Source organism: Homarus americanus, unplaced genomic scaffold (genome assembly GCF_018991925.1).
Source record: "Homarus americanus isolate GMGI-L3 unplaced genomic scaffold, GMGI_Hamer_2.0 scaffold48220, whole genome shotgun sequence".
In the NCBI taxonomy this organism is placed as follows: Eukaryota; Metazoa; Arthropoda; class Malacostraca; order Decapoda; family Nephropidae; genus Homarus; species Homarus americanus.
In genome coordinates, this window is record NW_024755060.1 from 2,057,350 (window position 1) to 2,075,028 (window position 17,679).

General features: G+C 35.2%; 1 protein-coding gene across 2 annotated transcripts; it reads right to left on the reverse strand.

Annotated features, from left to right (window-relative positions):
* Positions 1-1,324: 1,324 nt before the first annotated feature.
* Positions 1,325-17,231, reverse strand: LOC121856303 (ras-related C3 botulinum toxin substrate 1-like). 2 transcript variants are annotated; one of them, XM_042351774.1, is made up of 6 exons: positions 17,167-17,231; positions 15,327-15,465; positions 11,976-12,090; positions 11,624-11,741; positions 11,228-11,388; positions 1,325-10,838 (listed from the first exon to the last, which is right to left on the reverse strand). In XM_042351774.1, exons 2-6 carry the CDS (start codon positions 15,440-15,442, stop codon positions 10,761-10,763), a joined length of 588 nt encoding a protein of 195 aa, XP_042207708.1. In that variant the 5' UTR covers positions 15,443-15,465; positions 17,167-17,231; the 3' UTR covers positions 1,325-10,760. The 2 variants fall into 2 exon arrangements, with proteins under 2 accessions (XP_042207708.1, XP_042207709.1); XM_042351775.1 differs by having other exon boundaries at positions 17,160-17,212.
* Between the last annotated feature and the right edge of the window lie 448 nt (positions 17,232-17,679).

The following is a 17,679-nucleotide window of genomic DNA, read 5'->3' on the forward strand; positions in this document are numbered from 1 at the left end:
AAGGATAAACATTAATGTACCTAGAGAGTGCAGGTATACAACCAATGTACCTAGAGAGTGCAGGTATACAACCAATGTACCTAGAGAGTGCAGGTATACAAACAATGTACCTAGAGAGTGCAGGTATACAAACAATGTACCTAGAGAGTGCAGGTATACAACCAATGTACCTAGAGAGTGCAGGTATACAAACAATGTACCTAGAGAGTGCAGGTATACAAACAATGTACCTAGAGAGTGCAGGTATACCGTCCCTACAGCTAACTACTACTGATGATGGCTACTACAGCTACTTTCTGTCTTACAAAAGGGTCAAACCTCATTGGAAGGCAGTGAGAAGTGTCTGCATTCTCTATACTTGGTGAAGCCACTGATCTGCATGCAGTATTTCTTGGTACACTTGGCAGTAACTCTTATATTCCTGACTAAAATACTTCCCTTGTCACTAGCACAACTGTAAGTATAAAATAAACAAAGGAATTAGACACAGTACTAACTATGCATAACTTTTGATGACCCCATTGTCATTAGTCTCAGCACTGAACTACTGTACTCGCATCATTTGAGTGCATGATTGTTTAAACTCATACAACCATACATACATGCAAATAAATTATTGTAGGTGTGTGTATGATCCATGTATATGTTGATAGCCACAGAGAAAGAAAATACAAAAATTCCCAAGTGCTTTCGGGTATTTCACATCTTTGAGGGCGACCAGAGGCTAAAGGTGCTTGGGAAATTTGTGTTTTCCTTTTTCGTTGCAGTTAACAGAGCATACATACAGTACATCAACAGCTGACATATTTTGTCTTCATACAGTATAACATAAGCTACAGGAACCAAACTGTTTATAGAAAGTTACTTCACCAAAGCTAACTACATTTAGTGGTTTATCACCCATATTTTTGTATATACAGTACAGGAACACTTACATAAAGTATTACATCTTTTCTGTAATGATCTAACAAAGAATTTATATCATTGTACAGTTAATTTATACATTGAGGTTACATAAACATACTGTATACAGATTCCCTGAGATCACACAATCTTCCTTTCAATTCTGATCAACTATTGCTATTACAATATCCTTTACATATCCCTCTACAGGTTTGTATGATGGCAACCACCTGGTCAAAATACAATTTGGCCACAGTCTGAGGTATTATACAGAGTAGTTCTGTAGATGACATAGACAACAATACTGTACTGTACTGTCTGGCTACAGGATTCAGCTGGGAGTTGAATCTTGCTGACTTGGTTAAGGCACTAACACTGCCCAGTACAGTACAGGTAATAAAAGGTTTAAAAGACAAGAGTGTGTCATATATTGTTTATTGAAAGTCATGTTAGCTGTCCATGGGTAGTTTGTGATACAAAATGTTGAGACAAAAAACACAGAAGGAAATTTATCTTATAATTTGTGCATCACAAAGACACTTACAAAAACAAGGAAGATGCAATAACCTTAATCAACATATTAATACACAACTTTACTCAAAAATAAAGTTTATTTTCATTATGAAAACTAAAATTCAATTGATTTATCCATTTTAAATTTACAAACAGCCCTAAATATTAGGGAGTACACAGAGTGTAACAGAAGCATGTCACTGCTGGTGTAAAAAACAACCCAGCACTTCCTGTTATGATTACTTACATCTTCCTTGATCCTACTTAAGAAACACAACAGAATTTATACTGTACTGTATCTGGTTAAGGTTCATCGTTATTACTCGGGAAGCTTCAGAATTATCGGGGAAAAAATCACGTACGTACAGGGGAACACAAGTGATAATTATGCTCACACAGCATATCTCTTTCCAAAGAAGATGGAAGCTTACCATTTAACAGGAGTAAAACACTAAGCTTGACTGCAGGACACAAATTATTACAAAATCTGAAAAAGTAACAAACATTTTGTAGCTTAGATAACTATTTTGTTTTAGCACATTTTTAATGACAGATTACATTGTAGCTGCAGTGGCTTGTGGTAATGGACAAGTTTACTCTCATGTTTTGAGCTGCAGACCGTTCATCTCTACAATCAAAATGTAAACAAAGTGGATCACCTCAAGAATCTCCACCTCAGCTTATTTCACCTTTACATTAACCGCCCTGACACTAATGGGATGGGGGGTAAGGTTAGGAGTGTACTGTATAGGATAAGTTAATTTAGGTTAAGTCAGGTTAGGTTAGAATCAGGGTGATTAATCTTTGGGTAAAATAAACTGGGGTGAAGATTCTTGAGATGAGCCAACAAATCAGTTTCTACTGATACTGTACTGTATAACAAACCTTGTACTTATGGCTAGTAAAAACATCTCCTAATCATGTATACAACACTTCTGAGTACTGCACTGTAATGTCCTATGAAAAATTATAAAGTCACTCATAACAAAGCACATGATAGGAGGGAAACGGCAGATGTCATGCAGGTACAGTCACCCACCAAGTCCCGTCGCCTCTCCTGAACCACGAACCCAGAGACTCGGACTTGTGAACCCAAACCTTTGGATTCACGAGTCTGAATCTCGGGGTTCATGGTTCACGAGAGGTGACAGGAGTTTTATAGATGACTGTATATAATTTTTATGCTTCATATCATCGAGGGCAGATTTTCAGCTCTACATAAGACACATTATATAAAAAGTTCACATAAAAGGGAAGCCGGTGTATACTTAGCAAATAAAAGTAATAAATTTGATCTGTATGGATGTGTTATTAGCTGCACCAAACAGAATTACCCTCATCAGTTTTACTAACCATATGAATATTTACCTACATATATATATTTGATATTGTCTCCAAATCTATCCACCGTACCTGTATCTTTCTTGTTTTATTCTCTCTAGGACTCGAGACGCGGCCAATCATAAAGTCTTCCTTCGACATTTAACCCATTGACCATCTCAAGTATCCAAAGCAAATCTCTTGATCATTTCATTCTACAAACTGGATTTTCTACTTTTAATTCTTGATATATTAACTAGAGAGGTATTCTGTGGTAACCAACATACAGCATTAGTCTAGCAAAGTCAAATTTTTAATATAATATACTAGGTAAATCATTGTCTGCATAGTAGCCACCTAAAAATGTACATAATATAAGATGAATAAAGAGACAAAAGGTTGACTCGAAAGATATTTGATGCTCAGTTTTAGGAAATTCCTGTATACAGGTAATTTATATATACTGTATACACTTTTAAGTACAATGTAAAATGTGCATTATTTATGGTTCAAGAGAGAGAGCAGCTGTCGAGGACCACTCCACTGTACCGGTTCATTGCTCACAAACCTAACACAAGAGTTGTCCTTTTATTGTTCACACACCTGTATTACATTGTTTGTTTGTCTTAATAAATTTCACTTCACTTTTACTAATCTGGATATTTACTACATTATTACCTGCTACTGGACTGATTATCTTAACCAGTTTCAGAAATAAGGAGCAGTTTGTTGGTGGTTGAATCCTACATAGGTTTATTTTCAATCAATTTTACTCTGATAAAAAAAAAAATATTAAAAAAAAAAAAAAATAATAATAATAGTAAGGTATGTAGAGAAAATACTTTAACAATTTAGTACAATAGCAATAATAAAAAAGTATGCAAAAATATAACCAAAATTCGTAAAAAACAAGATCTTTTTTGTGACCGGAGATTTTGACAACAGCGCCTTATTCTGATCTCTTATTAATGACTAACTTGCGTCATCTCCTAAAAGTCATCTGACTGTAATAATTGAGTGATTATCATGAGAAGAAATAACAAACTTCAATGATAATTTCTCTGTGGCACTTACTAATATTATTCACAAATTACAAAAAATAATTCATAACTCAAAACTAGGATATGAATTAATTCCTTCTATTCAACTTTATCTCTGTATTTTCATCAAAATATATTTTGCATTCGTATAAAAAGTACATTAAATCAAAGTAGGAAATGAAAGTAGTTCTATTTAACTTTCTCTTTTTCTCTGTAGTATTTTTATCAAACTACCAGGTATTGTATTTTGTATCTGTAAATAATAAAAAAAAATCACCATTCCTCACATTTGGACACTGTCTTCAGCTAGTGACTAGATGCTTAAATAACCAAAAAACTCAAAAAACAAAACAAAAGAGGATCATTTGTCCTTCAGAACATGATGAGAAACTGTATTTGACTTTACAACAATAACATTAACCTCATCATTCCTCGAGACGTGACATGAAGTCCCATATATCTAAGTTTATAAAATTATCAAAGGACACAGCATAAGAATTAACAAGCTAACTATATTTCTCCTAATTGTTTCAAACATACTAACCATCCTTTAATATGAAGACACAAAGAATCGGCAAAAAATTAGCATACACATATCACTTTAAAATTAAAAATATGAGAAGCAATTGATACATTCATTTTTTTTTAAGTTATGAAGAAGTTGCTCCTAGAATTATGCAGCGCCATCAGTGATTCAGTGTCCTTGTAGTGATCATTCATGGTAAACCTGATAATATCCCACGGGGGTAAGTACTCGGCAATACAGTACTTGTATAATGTCATCAAGCTCTTTGTCATGGATGACTTGTTACCTATACAAACTACGGTGCGTATCTGAGTGGCACCTGTAGCCATCCACCTTCAGGAATGATTGGAATATTTGGTTGACAGTACCACACTCTGGATGGACTACCACATAACAACAACACACAAGCCCAAATCACTGAGTGTGCCACAGTCAGTGAAATATTACACTTCTATATGCACATTTATTCTCTGCAACAAAATATCAGTCTATAAACCAGAGTCCTGTAGTCATCAGAGCTGCATAATGTAGTCTACAGGAAGGTTTAACACTCTATGTATTGGTCTAATGAACCTACATACACTACAGATATAAAGAAACAAATAAAGCTTAAATTTTGTTAAAATGTGGTAATGTGTTGTAATCACAAAAATCTAGACCACACACTGTTTGTTTTCTGTTGATTTACATTACAAAAGTTTCTAGAGGCACATCTTAAAGTCCTTAACTCTACCAGACTAACATTAAGCTTTCAACATAATAATGTGGAAGTCTCAGTAACATGGCAAAAGATGCCTATAATTCCTATATATATTAATAAATATATATAGTATATATATATATTTATATGTATTTGTGTGAGTTTGTATATTTTGAAGCATGTTCTGCTGAAAGACACACATGTTATCTGGCTAATTTAAAGTAAGAGAAGCTGCAATATGACCTAAAAGCACATAAAAGGTTTGCTTAAATGTGAAAATATACTCTAGGAAAATAAGTCCGGTGAAGAATTCATAGTCGCCAGCTGAGTATCAGAAGACCCAATGTAATAAAGTTGTCTCTTTTCTTTATCTACATCACCATTTAAGAGGGAGACTTTATCGTTACCTTCAACAGGTGTATGCAGGAAAAGCGCAATGATTTTTTGGTTCTCATCTAAGCAAAGGCAGTGACATATGGTATGGTCCTATCATTACATATAATCATATCATGGTCCTATCATTATTCATCAAATCATTCTTATGGGGAAACACACACAAAAAAAATTAAGGTATGTGTAAAAAAAAAACACTCAGTAGAAATAAAAAGTTTAGAATTTGTGCAGGAACTCAAACATAAAAACCCAAGAACATAAACCCTTTACCGACTGACTGAGGCCTTCTGAACCTTGACAACAGGTGATTATACCACAGTGAGACCTCTCTTTAATGGTCTATATGGAGAGGAAATTCCGCTATATCTAGGGTTCGTTATATGTGAAACCTCCATCTGATGAACTATATTGAGATGAAAGTCCATTATATCGAGGGTCCATTTGACGCGAAACCCTCCACTTAACGGATTATATGCCAATAAATGTCCGTTATATAGAGGTTTCACTGCAAGATAATTTACCCTATATATTCCTTCTATGACAGTAGTAAAGTAACTTTCTTCTTATAACCAATCAAAACCTCAATAATTCTACAACATAATAATAACCAATAATTACTTCATGGTCAAGAGTGCACAAGTAAAGGATCATCAAAGCCCAAACTAACATAAACATGGACTTCCTATTTCACATTTCAGTACTACGTCTCGTCGGTAGTTTGAACGTGTTAAAGCTACGGCGATATAATCATCTCTCCTTTGGGTAACTAGCAACCTTCCACGTGAGAAGCATCGGTAAATGAATTAAAAGTGTTTTGATATGACCGATCGAGACTACCAATGACCAGATAACTCTACCCGACCTTGACCATTTACCTATACTTTATACCCCAGAGAAATTATGTTTTCCCCTGATAATATTCCCCTATAACAAACGACAGTAAGTCAAGTGAGAAGTCTTTATTAGTGTAATGTTTTTAATCCATTCTACGTACACAATGTTGTCTCGTGCTCACCATTCTGTTATTTCTTTATCGTTCACTAATCGATTTTTTTCTTATATGGAACTCGTAGTAAATCTATTTGTTACACTGATGACGATCACATTAATAAGGTCTTGAACTGGAGGTCGAGTGTGGGGAAGGATTATTCAAGGTGATATAAGCTGTAAAACCCAAACTGAGTGATCATGCCAATGTTTACAAGAAACGTGCGGGAAAATCAAGACCACCGAATGATAGTTATTATTCACACATCTCTCGTAAAACGTTACGTACGGAGATGCATCACATAAAAGCGATAAACGTTCAGCACTTTTTTACAGCCTTGTTGTGTATACTCATGTGTGTTTCTGTGTACAGTATATGCTCACATTAATGAGTGAGTCAGGTCAATATCTCCACATCCATTTAATGTTTCTGGCTCAAATGGTTAACATATATTTCATGGTTACATTTTTCTTTCATCTCTGATTTAACCCAAAGTGATGTTTTCAGAGCAATGATTGGTTTTCTGTCTGAAATATCACACACATTGAGGAATACAAATTTCCAGTCAACAGAATAATAAAGTTGGAGGACTGTATTTCAACCACAAACGTCCAATACTACACACAACCCGTCTCATAATTTTCAACTACAGTATACAGTTAATAATCTTCATATCAAACCACATCATTAAATATAAATCAATTATAAAATATACAGTCGTTACAACAGGTATTATTTGTTTAAGACTCGAGATCAAGGTGGAAACTGGTTTAGGCTGATATTAAATAATTACATCAAACACCCACCTCCACTATATTGTAGTAAATAATCATGAATTAAATCTTACACTCCACCAGGCAGTTGTTATTTTTCTAACTGGAAACCAATCCTCAATACTCCCACCTTGTTATATCAATACATTTCTTCTTCCTTCTGTTGTTGTTAAGTAACGTGCATTAGTTAACTGTTATAATAAGTCTTATAGGAAAATTACATGTATAAAATATATACAGTTGAGCCTCTTGACATTCCTGGATGCCAACAGAGAAAAGATGTGATCTTCAGACAGCAACCTTTACCTTAGATACACAATGATATATCAGACAAACTTTGGTGCAGCATCTTCAAGTTTATAATCACGTATTACCGCACCTCAATCACTTAAGGGATAATGGCCGTAAAACAGTTGACAAATTAATTCAGGTTTGGCGGTAAAATATGTTACAAAAAAAAAAATCCCAATATTTGAACCCGACAGAAAATATTCAGCAACTACGATAACGTGAATATATTTTATATGTCTTCTGAGATTGTATACACAGATGTAAATACTGCAAAATTAATGTATATTTATAACTATAAGAGACCTGAAAACCCCATGTATATTAGTCATCTGTGTTGGAAGTGCAAAGTTAAATATGAATTGTATAAATGAGAATGAATGATGTGTGATTGATGGTTAAGAATGGTGTGCAATAACCCAATAAATTCTTTGTCTTCATCCAATTTTTGAAAAGACGTCTTGGCTCATCCATAAAGCATTTCGTCCTTTATCAGTATACCCCCAAAATATTCTTGGAAAGACAAAAAAAAACATTTAATTAAAGCTATCTATATACTCTTCATCATACAAGTTTATATAATACAGATTTTTCTCTGATATCGTTAAACATTGGCAAAGTTACACAAATCATTCTTAGGGCTAAGTAGTGTTTTGCTCAACCAAGGCTCAATGTAAACAGGACATATAGATTAATATGGAATTATACCAAGAGATTATCTGGGATTCTGCTTTCAAAATTTTAGTTCGAAAGACTTAAAGAGTATTTAAAGAGGCTGGGGATGAAAGGGACCATGGCCTATATAATGTAAATAATAATAATAATAAAAACTTCATCAACTCTAAAGAAATGAGTTCTGACGATAATATTTTCAGACTCGCTATTGATAAGTTCACAATTTCTCCCATCTTCAGGTAAAAGCTCTAGGAACAATTTGTAATGGCCCAGACATCAGTTGAGTCAGTCAATTTGGTCAGCGACTAGTTAAAGGAACATAACCCAGAAGACATTGTGAACCACGTCTATGATTTACACAGGATACGAGTTTAAACCTTCAAATACTGGGGGCGGGGTGTGGGGACGCAGCAATACACACGTGACTCACTATATACCAGACCATTTACTTTAACCAAACTAAGCCTTTATTTATCTTCTATCCATATCTGTGATGTGGACTGAATTTTAATAGAGCTCGGCTGGTAATTGATTTTTTTTTCTTGGGTGGAACTTTCAGGTTTGAGAGAATTTACAAACAGTAATTTCTCAATAAGATTAAAGCAGATAAGAGGCTGAAAATGTGTTGTAATCTGGTATACGGGACAACAGAGGTAATGAAATTTTGACACCAAGAAAAATATAGACACAAGGCTTGAGGGGGTGAGTAGTGGAAGGTACGTAAGAACCCAGAGGAGGAAAATGAGAAGTTTGACCTCAAAAATAATGATCACTACGGAATCAAAACATATACAGGTCTTACAAATCATATAGCTGTAATAATTAAATGACATGAGAGCACCATGGATTGAACAATGACACAAGTGAGCTCAGTGCCCTGGCTGTTACTCATATTGTATATATGTAAACAATTATCTGACAAAAGGGACCTCCTGTGGTTATTACAGCTTGGTGGTGAGAAGGACAGCTTAGTGGTAATTCCTTGGTAGTCGGTAACTCAGGAGAAGTAAATGACCGAGATTTATATTAATCCTATAAAAATCAAAGTAAGGTTTTTCCTACACTAAAGAAAAAGGACATAAAAGATAACTAAATCAATGACTACAATCACAAACAAGAAAATAAAAAAGATTAACTGTTTAGAAGTAACATAGATACTTCTTTTGAATCAAGGCAACACACCTTTTGAAACATGACAAGGAGCCCTTTTGAAACCTGGCATAAAGCGCAATTTTAAGGTTCTCTAAGTATTTTGGTATAATTTTCCATAATAAAAGTACAAAAATTAGCCTAGAGTAAAACAGAAAATTGTATCATTCCTTAAAACAAATACAAATTGGAAAAGCTGCACCTAATCTATAAAGTAAAGGGTTGGTTTTAAATTTCTGACACCCAAAATTGTGACACATGGCTCTTGTGGTGTCAGTTGAAGTTGAGCTGCATAAAAGTGGGGAACTTGACTCAGGGAGGCTGGACTTGTGAACCCCTTGAGAAGAGACAAACATGTGCAGGTCATAAACAAAGTGTGTTAGATCTGTCAACATACTCAAGGGGTTAAAAGTTTATTTGGTGGATTGTAATTATTATGCAAATACCTCAATTATCCAAGTGATTCAATAATCATAGAACCTTCAATTATTTACACCATTAATATCAAAGAGGGTTTGCAGTACAAACCAATTATTGATCTGATAAGCCAATGAAAACCTTCAATTTGGTGACACATCAGTATAAACTCCCCTCTTATCACAGGTATACTGAAGAGCAGCTGTTAGCAGTGTTACTTTATGTCCCTCAGGAGTACTGTACAGTAGTAGTAGTAAGCTGACCAAGTCCAACTTAGGAAGGTCGTTAGTGTTAATCAACTGGTCTTGGATATTTAAGGTACCGTACGTATATACTGTAGTAACGTATTGTAAAGGCTTCTTCAGGCAATCTATAAACATACACATTACTGATAAAATAAATTAACCCACAGTTCTGCTCCTGTTTCAATGAGTAATGAAATATGAAACAATTCCTTAACAATGTAGATGGCATTGTGCATTCTAGTATGTTGTGGATAACAATAAATAAGAGTAAGTAAGCTCTTGTTGGTACCCAAAGATAAGAAGCTGCTGCTGCTCATGTGGGAGTATTCACAAATGCAGACAGGCACATACACACACACACACCCACACATACATGAACAAGCACAAGCAAACACTCATGCATAAATGCACCCATGTACGCACGCACACACGCTTTTAGATTTTTTCACAAGTTTCACATACTTTTAAATAGTTGATTATTCTATAGTATTTAACTTCTACATTGATTTCCAACTAGCAACACCATCTCAAGCGCCGCTGTGTGTGACTTATATACTGCTTATATCATACTGCATGTAATAAAATTTTAACCATATTCTTGGCCTAACATGGCTGGGATATACAAGGCCAAACATAACAGCATCTGCAAAACTCATAACCCAGGTTTACGGAACACACCAATCGTGAAAATAATCTTATCTGGTTACAAATATTGCTTTCAGTTGAATAAGGGGAAGAAACCTGACTTAATACTCGCTTGACTGGGGATCTGAGGCAGAAATGGGGAGACAGCAGAAGAGACAGAGACAAGACTAGCCAGTTTATCAACCTTAGAGGACTGAACACTTGCGCTGTCTTCTCTTCATGGGCTCTGGTCGGAGTACAGCCCTCACAGCTTCGTCGAATACCTGCAAGACAATAACTCTATCAACTAAACCTACTCCTAACTCTCCAGTAATGTCAATTAATATTTATCACAAATATTCAAAACTAAATTAAAAATATATATTACAATTGAGGTGCTTTGGGTAAGAGGGGCATATCAACCAATGTAGAACTAACTTAACAAACCAAAAAGAAGACTAAATTTCCTATTATTTAAGACCAGTTTCACTTACATTGATAAGTGTGTTTACAGACACACACAACCTAAGGTGCACAAAACAAAATGTCTCGTATCTCAAAACACGAGTTAGGTTGATTTGCCTCCTTACCCCAATGACCTCGTTTGTATAGATTTTCATAAACAAAACAATACTACAGACAAATGGCCACTTTAATGGGCCCCAAAACATACCTGCTTAAGTCCTCGTTGTGTTAACGCCGAACATTCCATGTATTTCACAGCTCTGATCTTATTTGCTAGCTTTTGACCTGCTTCTCTCTTAACTGGAGATTGTCCCTGGTCAGATAGGAGTGCTAGGGTCTCTTTGTCTTCTCTCAGGTCCATTTTTGTGCCTGAAGAAGTCGTTGAAAGTTGACTATGAGTGTTTGTGTTTATTAAGAATTATATCTCCAAGGGATCTGCTATCTAATAAATTAACCTTAAATAGTTTAATTTGGTGACAAAATAATCAACCCTAGTATCTACAAGAGAGTGAGAGAGAGATACACATGAACCAAAAGAGATAAAGAGAGACACACACACACACATGAGTGAAAGAAAGAGAGAGATATATAGATGCAGACTTACCAACAAGAATTATAGGTGCATCTGGACAGTGGTGTTTAATTTCTGGATACCACTTAGAGGTGACGTTCTCACAGGAGGACGGACTCACCACACTAAAGCAGATCAAGAATACATCTGTCTGGAATACAAAGATACAAGTCAGCATTTTAACATTGTCTCTTCCCACAATGTAAAAATAAGCCCCCCCCCCCCTCAGCACGTAAGTATAAAAATGGAAAATAAGGAACACCAAATTTGTGTTGATGATGGTTGCCATTTAAGAGTTTATGCATTGCACATACCAGGGAAAGTTTTGGTATCAGGTACTGTACAGAGAGGGTTAATTATATTTGGTCAACGCTGATACACTGACCTGTGGATATGATAAAGGTCGCAATCTATCATAATCTTCTTGCCCCGCTGTGTCCCAAAGTCCCAGACTAACTGGAATGCTATCCACCACCATTGGTGCTGAGTAATTGTCAAATCTGTAAAAAAGATACAAGATTAATGCCTCTTGCAAAAGCATACTGAAGTTTCAGGGGACAAACATGAACACAATAACATGTGAAAACTTTTCAAGTAAATCCCTGATATACTGTATGCAAGGGTCACAGGGTATGTACCTCTAATACTGTACAGCACAAGAGGATTGGTTAAAAAGTTCTTGGTGTACTGCCTCTCTGAGGCTTTGGTTGAGTTTGGAGAGAAACTATTTCTGGATTTTGGAAATAATAATACAGTAACAGTCACATGAGTTAGGAGCTCTGGCCACTAAAGGCTGTCACCCCACGAGCTGTTTGATGAAGTATGAGTCACACAATCCACTGTAATATGAGTTCTTTATATATAGCAAGGTGTAGAATTATATAACACAGAAGAGTGAAGCATTACTCTACCATCCTTACTTGTACAAAAAGAATATATTAAATCATTAACATGCTCTATTAAAATAATATCAACTGTATTTATACAACTATTATATAATAAATTTATAGTATTAGTTACAGATAATTATTAGAGAAATTAATACTGTATAATTATTTGGGAACCAAGAGCCAGGCCACATGACAACAATACCCCACACTTAGCTACATGTTGTAGTCAACCGAGGAGATGAAGCTTTGGGAGAGGAACTCAAGCACCATCCTCAGGGCTTCACTAAAGGTACCTACTGTACTTACATAATAAATGGTCATGAAATGCATTATGCCCATCAATTATTGCCATTCTATATGCAAAATATTACAGAGACAGCTGGTTTTAAAAATATTAACAATCCTATTCCCCAGGAGGCAGTCACAACTAATCTCACTGGAGTAAATAAATGGCTATGGTATTGTATAGGTAATAATGACTGATGGTTCAGTTGTGAGAGCAGCCGTCTGGGACCAGATCGTTCCCAGCTAACAAGGTACAGTACTTGTAAATACTTCAGTATATAATGCCCAATTCTCACTGTGTCTGGTGGCAGTCATGAGAGGTTACAAGAGATCATGCAGCTTGGAGAACTGCCATCAGCTAAACTTGGCTAACCCACACAAGTGTGGAAATTGGTTTATTAAGACCCAGCGTCTAATTTCTGCATGATGTTTGTAAACAAATATCCACCGTGCATTGGCAGACAAGAGAATGCGTGAGCACAGTATTCAACAATGTTTATGCTGTAAATACAGTACAGTACAGTAGCCTCTGTACAGTATTTCACATTTTAGAATTGTATTGTGGTTGGGGATGATATGTATGATGAAAAGAAGGGAAGTACTGAACTCTATCCTAATAATAACAATACTGCTCATGTGAGTTGAGCTGTGTGACTCTCTGGCTCTAGTTTGGATGCACCTTCAATTAAGACTTATTTCATGGCCTCCAATGTATAGATAAAAACAATCAGTAATTTCATAAGTCAATGGATTATAATCATAAGCCTGCAGTACAGCACCTTAAACCTTATAGATGAAAAGGTAGAATTAATATTTAAAAAAGATGTTTATCGGTCGTCAGTACAAAGTAGTGCATCAATATAGTTTAAAAAAAAAGACAAGAATAACCTTTTAAAGTAGAAAGACTCCCAACCTCTCATGCATATTATCCTCTTATTTAAGTTATCAATAAATATTATATACGTACTGTACTACTTAGTACCCTGTAAACCTGCACCAATACCCTCCACCCACCACAACATAACACGGTTGGTAAGTTCAGTTGACTCGTTTATGTTTATATTTTAGGTTACCATAGATACGGGTAAATCCAGGTTGTAAATACCAAGGAGATAATGGTAGTTGGTGGCTGTCTGTGGGTCTCTATGGCTCTCACTGCTTCCCATGTAAAGCATTATTGTTCTGTGATGTACATTGCAATTAGGTTTTATATAGAGAAATAATCATTACATTATGCTTTGTTATAGATCATAAAGCCAATTCCTTATTGATTGCTGAGGTTAGTCTTAAAAAATCCCATATTCAGTCAGGGTCAAAAGCCTTGTTGAGGGCCTCTCCTATGCTCCATGAACCCACCGGAGATTCAGGTTCGTGAACCCGAAGCAGCAGACACTGATGGTTCGGATTCACGAGACCGAATCTCAGGGTTCATGGAGCAGCAAGATTATGTATGGGATTATTAAAGACTATAGCCCCAGCAGCCAATAAGAAGAGGCTGTACAATATATAACAGTATTGAAGGTTATAAAAATAATAAAGATAAAGTAAATGTGGTCAAATGACATCACTAAATATGGGGAAAATATGTTGAGGACTGACTGACTAAATACAGTTAGCAAAGTCATTTACAGAAGCTATTAATATACAAGTTAGGAACAAGACGAGAATGGAAACAATCACGTGTGTACTCGCTCCAAAAGGTATCTTTACGGAGAGGTCCAATCACTTTCAATATGAACACCGAGACTCCTGTTGTACTCAAAATGATCACCAAGAATCCTGTTGTACCACGTCGAGACTTCAAAGACTCATACATTGGCTAAAGATTATCACCCACTCAGAACAATTCACTTCATCTCAAGGTTGAAGAGAGTATTAGCCTAATTCCGATGACACAGTAACATGGCTGACCCAGTGGAAGAAGTAAATATAAATGGGAAGGAGTTTGTCGACTCTGAAAAAGATAATAAAGTACAGTACCGTGCTGACATGTATTTAGTGCCACCTGAAGAACCACAGCCGAGGGAGTGTCGTTGACTTGTCGATCATTCACAGTCAAACCTAACCTAAACAGCTGGCAGTTACATATTAAAACAAATCTCGCGTTTATTGTGAAATCAATTGCAACTCATAAATACAGTCTATTTTTGTGTGATTAGCAGCGACTACAAGTATTAACCTTACTGTATACTCTACTGTAATCTAGTACTCTTACTTTCCCACCTTTATCAAGTTCTCATACTGTAACATCTAGACTGTAAGGGAAGCTGTATGTTAATTTATCAAAGGGATGTTCCATACTTACCAAAAACAACTCACATTTTGAAAGGTTATTCATATTATCACATCACAACAGAAAAAAAAAACATGTCCAGGCATTTCTTAAAACATACACCAGTCTCAGTGTACTGTGTCTTGACCATTAACTAAACAGTGATAAGAGACAGTGACCACGACACTACACCACCAGTCCGACACTAGACGACACCACCGTACCGAGTCACGGAGCTACCACTTACGCCGAGGGGAATAATAATATTTAGCGACGACGTGCGACTTACACCGTGGGGACGTATTCTTTAGGGAAGGAGTCTGTGGTATAGGAGATGAGCATACAGGTCTTGCCCACGGTCCCGTCACCCACTACCACACACTTAATGGGACGGCCAGATGACATCTTCCCTTCTCTCTCTCTCACACCTGGCAAGCATAGTTAAAAAAAATATATTCATTATTACACAACGCCACAAATACACATCACAGATGGCAATAGTTTATCACGAGTTTTAAATTAACGTTCTGTAATAATTTAACTATAGAGCCACTTCCCACAATAAGTGACAGTCATGCTATGTTGGTTTATACTGTACAGAACTAAACAAACTGTGGACGGCAACTACCCACAAAACATCACATGATAACCAATAATAGAAATATGGCAAAGACCTACTTGAAAAAATGTCAATTGATAAAACTAATGAAAGCAGAGCATAATACAACATAATTCAATAGACTTTTGGGCAATATGCACAGTAAATAATTTAAGTTTATATCAAAGAAACAATATCTTGTAAACTGTAGTGCATAATAAAAATTATTCAGTCATAAAAGTGTAACAAGCAAAAGTCTTTAGAAAAAATTAAAACTACAGTAAAACCTCCATCTAACGGACTATATACAGATGAAAGTCCATTATATCGAGGTTCTGTTAGATTTTAAACCTCCATCTAACGGATATGACGATAAATGTTTGTTATATAGAGGTTTCACTATACAAGACCAATAATAATATAAATCCTGTATATGAACTTAACCAATACAATAATAATGTATACTGTATCTATCTCTAATCTTCAACATCTCAGACCTCTCCACATTCCCAACTAAATTAAATGCTAGTTGCACCAATCCTACTTAAGGGCTAAATAAAAAAAATCCATTTCTCAATTTATGCTGAAAAATAAATCATTAGATCCATATTATTTTAACGTTCTATAACTATTCACTAAGCTACTCAGTTTATGTCACTTAATTATACATTCATTCACATTTTTACGTCAATACCATTCACAACTTTTACACACGTACGATCTTTTTCATTTTTCAGGTATGACTCCACTAGTCCCCGACCTTATATACAGAATTATGAACGGCTATCATTTGACAGGGGGGGGGGTTCATGGATAACATAACTAGATCGCTTTACAAGTAACTACGTCATCCGTGATTATATGAAGGCTCGTTAAGGCAAACCATCCACTTTAGAAATAAAAACAATAATAAATAAAAGTTAATTAATATAACATAACCAAAACAAAAACATTAAATTTGGGTATTGAGACACAGGAAACGAATGACTATAAAATTACCACATACATTCTAGGTAAATTTGTTCCATGACTCAGTTTGGCTACAAAAAAGTCAATCCTAACCAAACAAACACACCAGTAGAGATACAACCATATAATACCACGAGTATGAATCCCTACCACCACATTAACCAATATAAATAATTCTAACGTGTAAAATTGAATCCCTCAAACCACAATCGTCTCCATAACCTCCCTGATATTCCTCCTCTCTTTAACCTCACAAATCCCCCATGACACAGAGTTTAACTACCTAAACACACACTATAGAGGGAACAGATGGTGTAGAGCATAAGATAGACACTGATAAACGACCATAAAGGTGTATATAAGCCAGCTGGTCCACCTCCCATATTAGTAAGGAAAAGGGTTGGGCCACCACGACTGTCAACAAACAAGACCTACCCTCATATAAACTCTAATATCTACCTAATGATTCATCCTAAATGTGATCTTATATTAACCTCTAGTTCGTTTTACTCTTAATGAATGTATCTTAAGGTGAAAACATCAAGAAATTAATACCATTTACCAAAAAAACAGTTATAGAGTCAACAGTTCCCCATCGTTGTCCCAGGTGGAACTGCTCCTAACAATAACCTCTACCTTGGTTCTTAACTCAATCAAACTTCTAATTATAACAAATATTAATTTCCTGTTGGTTATAATTACCGTGAGTTATTTTTAAGTTTAATTTATATAAAGAAAGTTAATGTAATGGAAGAGATGTTGTAATATTTTCTATTTATTTTATGTTTTCAAGTCAGGTGAGCCAGACCACAAGATGATGAGGCTCCGTCTAATTACCAGGATAATATAAGGTTTAAATATATTCCTAACATAACAAAACAAATAAAGTAAACGTACATATATAAAATAAAATTTAGAAATATAATAAAATAAATCATTAGGGATAATAATAAATTTCAGTGTTCATGGCAAATAATATATATATTACCAACTAAAAAAATCATCATAAAAGCATTAATAAAACTAAAAAAAATAATAAATTACTGGATAATAATTAAATACAGATATTTAGATT

Excerpts from the sequence above, each read along its gene's own strand:
- LOC121856303 (XM_042351774.1), bottom strand. The coding sequence starts at position 15,442 with ATGTCATCTGGCCGTCCCATTAAGTGTGTGGTAGTGGGTGACGGGACC. Across the intron at positions 11,742-11,975 it reads GACCTTTATCATATCCACAG|ACAGATGTATTCTTGATCTG; the intron begins GTCAGTGTATCA and ends TTTGTATTCCAG. Across the intron at positions 11,389-11,623 it reads TGCACCTATAATTCTTGTTG|GCACAAAAATGGACCTGAGA; the intron begins GTAAGTCTGCAT and ends CGACTTCTTCAG.